The 6,092-nt window shown below is 64.7% G+C and overlaps 1 protein-coding gene across 1 annotated transcript; it reads right to left on the bottom strand.

The window, feature by feature from the left end:
• Positions 1-5: 5 nt before the first annotated feature.
• Positions 6-5,751, bottom strand: prcc (proline rich mitotic checkpoint control factor; the record flags this gene model as incomplete). The annotated part of the gene is made up of 4 exons (XM_060823489.1): positions 5,575-5,751; positions 3,191-3,901; positions 1,634-1,681; positions 6-566 (listed from the first exon to the last, which is right to left on the bottom strand). Coding segments are annotated over exons 1-4 (1,497 nt in total), but the record flags the coding sequence as incomplete, so codon positions are not given.
• Between the last annotated feature and the right edge of the window lie 341 nt (positions 5,752-6,092).

The following is a 6,092-nucleotide window of genomic DNA, read 5'->3' as shown; positions in this document are numbered from 1 at the left end:
GGGGGAGGCTCGGCAGCACTCCCGGTGAACTCGGCAGGGTACTGGCTCCCGGGGCAGGGTGGGAAGACTCCCTCGCTGACCCCCTGTGCCGGGGCGGCGGTGCCGCTGCGGTTGAACTCCAGCGGGGCGTCGGCCGGGTTGAGGGGGAGTTCTGGCGCCGGGGTGGGGGCTGTGCCCTCGCCCGCTGGTGGGTGAACCCCTGGGGGTTCGCTCCTGCTGTCCGACAGCGTGAAGAAGCTGAGCTGCTCCCCCTCTCCCCTCCTCGCCTCGTCATCCTCCTCCTCCTCCTCATCGCCCTCCTCCTCGCCCTCCTCCCTGCCCCCCTCCTCCTCACTCGCCTCCTCGTTCATGATGTGGCGGGCGAGTTGGCGGGCGGCGTTCTTCGAGGCTGCCTTGATGGCCGACGGCGAGGGGCTGGTGGTCACGGTGGGCTGCCTGTTGCCGGGCGCTGCTGCCCTCTGACCTTTGGTGAAGGGGTAAGGCTGGAGCGGGTGGTCCCCCTCCTTCAGGGACAGGCTCTGGGGCTGTGGGAGCAAGGCTGAGAGACCCACGCCCGACCCAGAGGCCTAGGCACAGGGATGGAGGGGGGAGGGAGAGAGAGAGACAGGCAGGCAGAGACACGCAGAGAGAGAGAGAGAGACACAGGCAGAGACGCGCAGAGAGAGACAGACAGACGCAGAGACAGACAGACAGACGCAGAGAGAGAGAGAGAGAGAGAGGAAGGGGCGCAGAGAGAGAGACAGACACGCGCAGAGAGCGAAAGACAGAGACGCGCAGAGAGCGAAAGACAGAGACGCGCAGAGAGCGAAAGACAGAGACGCGCAGAGAGAGAAAGACACACAGACGCAGAGCGAAAGACACACAGACGCAGAGCGAAAGACACACAGACGCAGAGCGAAAGACACACAGACGCAGAGAGAAAGACACACAGACGCAGAGAGAAAGACACACAGACGCAGAGAGAAAGACACACAGACGCAGAGAGAAAGACACACAGACGCAGAGAGAAAGACACACAGACGCAGAGAGAGAGAGCAGAGAGCAGAGAGCAGTGAGAGAACATCAATGCTCCAAGGACACGCACAAAACGGCAGCGAGTGGCAAAACGTTCGAGTAGTTCCAGAATAAACCACACGCCACCCGCGGACTGGTTTCTGACCACATGGGCGGGCACGGTGTCTCAATGATGAGCGCCATTGCCTCACGGTGCCAGGGAGCCGGGTTCAATTCCAGCCTCAGGCAGCTAGCTGTGTGGAGTTTGCACATTCTCTCCGTGTCCGCGTGGATTTCCTCCGGGTGCTCCGGTTTCCTCCCACAGTCCACGGATGTGCAGGTTAGAGTGGATTGGCCATGCTAAATTGTCCCATAGTGCCCAGGGATGTGCAGGTTAGGGTGGTGCTAACCACCATGTCCCCTCGGGATCCCAGCCTCTGCGGTCAGGTTTCTGGGGCAGCATTTACGAGCCACTCCGAGTGGCCCAGTTACGGGGCTGACTGCATCGCTGTGGGTCTGGAGTCACGTGTAGGCCCGACACGGTGAGGATGGCAGTTCCCTTCCTCAAGGGTGCGAGGGAGCCCATCGCCAAGGGGTCCCCAGCGGTGAGGGGGCCACTGGCCCGCTCGGTAACACTCACCTGACTGGTCCTCTTCTGTAGCGGCTCATCGTCATCGTCAGAGTCGGACTGGAAGGAGGGCAGAGAAGGCAGGGTCAGGCTGGGACAGCAAACCCCACAACCCCTCCCCCACAGGGACCCCTCCCCACAAGGAGGGGGGACAGGGACCCCTCCCCCACTGGGGGGTGTACAGGGACCCCTCCCCCACTGGGGGGTGTACAGGGACCCCTCCCCCACGGGCGTGGGTGTAGTGACCCCTCCCACACATAGGGGGGCGGTTGTAGTTACCCCTCCCCCACAGGGGGGCGCGGGGCGGTGACCCCTCCCCCACAGGGGGGGGGCGCGGGGCGGTGACCCCTCCCCCACGGGGGGGGCGGGGCGGTGACCCCTCCCCCACGGGGGGGGCGGGGCGGTGACCCCTCCCCCGCCGAGGGGGGGGCGGGGCGGTGACCCCTCCCCCGCCGAGGGGGGGGCGGGGCGGTGACCCCTCCCCCGCCGAGGGGGGGGGCGGGGCGGTGACCCCTCCCCCGCCGAGGGGGGGGGCGGGGCGGTGACCCCTCCCCCGCCGGGGGGGGGGGCGGGGCGGTGACCCCTCCCCCGCCGAGGGGGGGGGGCGGGGCGGTGACCCCTCCCCCGCCGAGGGGGGGGGGGCGGGGCGGTGACCCCTCCCCCGCCGAGGGGGGGGGCGGGGCGGTGACCCCTCCCCCGCCGAGGGGGGGGGGCGGGGCGGTGACCCCTCCCCCGCCGAGGGGGGGGGCGGGGCGGTGACCCCTCCCCCGCCGAGGGGGGGGCGGGGCGGTGACCCCTCCCCCGCCGAGGGGGGGGGGCGGGGCGGTGACCCCTCCCCCGCCGAGGTGGGGGGCGGGGCGGTGGCCCCTCCCCCGCCGAGGGGGGGCGGTGCAGTGGCCCCTCCCCCGCCGAGGGGGGGCGGTGCAGTGGCCCCTCCCCCCCCGTGGGGGGGCGGTGCAGTGGCCCCTCCCCCGCCGAGGGGGGGCGGTGCAGTGGCCCCTCCCCCGCCGAGGGGGGCGGTGCAGTGGCCCCTCCCACGCCGAGGGGGGCGGTGCAGTGGCCCCTCCCACAGAGGGGGGCGGTGCAGTGACCCCTCCCACAGAGGGGGGCGGTGCAGTGACCCCTCCCACACCGAGGGGGGCGGTGCAGTGACCCCTCCCACACCGAGGGGGGCGGTGCAGTGACCCCTCCCACACCGAGGGGGGCGGTGCAGTGACCCCTCCCACACCGAGGGGGGCGGTGCAGTGACCCCTCCCACACCGAGGGGGGCGGTGCAGTGGCCCCTCCCACACCGAGGGGGGCGGTGCAGTGGCCCCTCCCACACCGAGGGGGGCGGTGCAGTGGCCCCTCCCACACCGAGGGGGGCGGTGCAGTGACCCCTCCCACACCGAGGGGGGCGGTGCAGTGACCCCTCCCACACTGAGGGGGGCGGTGCAGTGACCCCTCCCACACTGAGGGGGGCGGTGCAGTGACCCCTCCCACACTGAGGGGGGCGGTGCAGTGACCCCTCCCACACTGAGGGGGGCGGTGTAGTGGCCCCTCCCCCACCCCCCCGCCGCGGGGACAGACCTGGACGATGTCGGGGGCGGGGATGCGGACGGTCTCGGTGCCTCCCCCGCGTTTCCTGGCGGCCGCAGCCCGGGGCCTGACGGCGGCGACGGTGGGTGTGTGTCGGTAGCCGCTATCCCTGTCCCTGGGGCCGGCCTCCTCATCCTCGGCCTCGCTGCTCCCGCCGCTCCCGCTGCTGCTGCAGTAATCCACCAGCGACATGGCGCCCGGCTCCGGGACCGGGCCAGCGCGCACTGACCGCCGGGACTTGTAGTCCTCCTGCAACCCCTCACCTCTCACTGCACGCCGGGACGCCGGAGGACCGCCCTTCCCTCCTAGCCCCGCCCACCCCGGGAGGCTCGGAGGATCCTCCCTCACGCCGACTTTCGATTGCCGCCGCGCTGCCTGCCGGGTGTTGTAGTCCCTGCTGTGCGCTGCCTGCCGGGTGTTGTAGTCCCTGGTGCCCGCCGGGAAACTGGAGGACCACCACCCCCGACTCCTCCCACGCTGGCGGGAGGTGTTGTCAATTGGCCCGGTCGGACGCTTTGCATGCCGGGATGGCGGAGGAGTCCTCCTCCCACCCGTGGATGGGGGGGGCACGCTGGGATTTGTAGTCCCCCAGTCCTGGAGCAGGTTGCACGCCGGGATATTGGAGGATTCCTCCCACCCCCATGTTGCCCATGAATTGAGATAGACTTGAAGTGAAGGATGAACAAATTCCCTGGGGGGGGTCTGGAATGCAGGGGGGAGGAAGGTTTAATAGAGACATTGGAAGTAGTGCCAAATATAGGGGAGAGAATTGGAAAGAGGTTGGTAGGAGTGGGGAATTGGAGCTGGGGTGATGGGCTGAATGGCCTCCTCCACCTGAAAGTGGCCAACTCAGGGTGCCTGCTGGGATGCTGGAGGGCTGCCGACGCAGTGCAGGCTGGGATTATGGAGGACCAGCCTGTTGGGTTGGCACCCAGGTATCCCAACCCAATCCAGTCCCATTCAGAGTCACAGAGATGTACAGCACGGAAACAGACCCTTCGGCCCAACCCGTCCGTGCTGACCCAGATATCCCAACCCAATCCAGTCCCACCTGCCAGCCCCCGGCCCATATCCCTCCAAACCCTTCCTATCCATGTCCCCATCCAGATGCCTCTTAAATGCTGTCACTGTACCAGCCTCCACCACTTCCTCTGGCAGCTCATTCCATACACGCACCACCCTCTGGGGGAAAAAGTTGCCCCTCAGCTCCCTTTCCCCTCTCACCCTAAACCTATGCCCCTCTAGTTCTGGACTCCCCCCACCCCAGGGAAAAGACTTTGTCTATTTACCCTCTCCCTGCCCCTCATAATGGGCGTCACGGTGGCACAGTGGTTAGCACTGCTGCCTCACAGCGCCAGAGACCCGGGTTCAATTCCCGACTCAGGCGACTGACTGTGTGGAGTTTGCACGTTCTCCCCGTGTCTGTGTGGGTTTCCTCCGGGTGCTCCGGTTTCCTCCCACAGTCACAAAGATGTGCGGGTCAGGGTGAATTGGCCATGCTAAATTGCCCGTAGTGTTAGGTAAGGGGTAAATGTAGGGGTATGGGTGGGTTGCGCTTCGGCGGGTCAGTGTGGACTTGTTGGGCCGAAGGGCCTGTTTCCACACTAAGTAATCTAATCTAATCTAAGTAATCTAATCTAATAAACCTCTATAAGGTCACCCCTCAGCCTCCGATGCTCCAGGGAAAACAGCCCCAGCCTGTTCAGCCTCTCCCTGTAGCTCAGATCCTCCAACTCTGGCAACATCCTTGTCAATCTTTTCTGAACCCTTTCAAGTTTCACAACATCTTTCCGATAGGAAGGAGACCAGAATTGCACACAATATTCCAACAGTGGCCTAACCAATGTTCTGTACAGCCGCAACATGACCTCCCAACCCCTGTACTCAATACTCTGACCAATAAATGAAAGCATACCAAACATCACCTTCACTATCCTATCTACCTGTGACTCCACTTTCAAGGAGCTATGAACCTGCACTCCAAGGTCTCTTTGTTCAGCAACACTCCCCAGGACCTTACCATTAAGTGTATAAGTCCTGCTAAGATTTGCTTTCCCAAAATGCAGCACCTCACATTTATCTGAATTAAACTCCATCTGCCACTTCTCAGCCCATTGGATCACGAGGGCACAGGGAGAGTGTGGGGGAGGGGGAAACGGACTGTGCCGTGATCCCATGGAATCCGCCACTCGGCTCACGCGGAGTCATCCCCTTCGGAAACCAGGAAAGGTCTTTGATGATGTTGGCTGTCTTCCTGAGGCAATTGGAGGTGGAGACGGAGTCGGTGGATGGAAGGTGGGCCTGTGTGATGGACTGGGCTGTGTTTCCCAACTCTCCACAGTTTCTGGCAGTCCTGGGCAGAGCTGTTGTCGTACCAAACCGTGACGCATCCAGGGAGGGAATACTTCCCACTGCCCGTTTCTAAAAAGTAGGAAGAGCCCTCCTGGAGATTCCAAACTTCCTGAGCTTCCTGAAGAAGTAGTGGCGTTGATGTGCTTTGTTGATGTGAACGGTTGCTCCCAGGAACTTGACGATCTCCGCCTCTGCTCCATCGATGGCTGGGGGGGCGATGGCTCCTGACCGCTCCCTGAAGCCAGTCACCAGCTGCTTGACGTTAACGGAGGAAGCGTTGGCGTCACGCCGTGCGGCTAACACGCCAAGCGACCTGCCCAAGGGTGGTCTCTCTGGCGGGAGGGGAGAGAGAGAGACTGAGGGACCGTCCAGCCACCAACTCCTGCTGTGCCGTCTCCCGGCTGCAGGAAACACTCTGAAGCCATCCTCCGATCCCGGGCCCTCAGCGAATTCAAAATGGCGGCCAATCCCAGGCCCTCAGCGAATTCAATATGGCCATCAAACCTTGGCCCACAGCGAATTCATAATGGCAGTCACTTGT

Source organism: Hemiscyllium ocellatum, unplaced genomic scaffold (assembly GCF_020745735.1).
Source record: "Hemiscyllium ocellatum isolate sHemOce1 unplaced genomic scaffold, sHemOce1.pat.X.cur. scaffold_825_pat_ctg1, whole genome shotgun sequence".
In the NCBI taxonomy this organism is placed as follows: Eukaryota; Metazoa; Chordata; class Chondrichthyes; order Orectolobiformes; family Hemiscylliidae; genus Hemiscyllium; species Hemiscyllium ocellatum.
The sequence above is the reverse complement of the archived record's forward strand: the minus strand, read 5'-3'. Positions and strand labels throughout refer to the sequence as shown.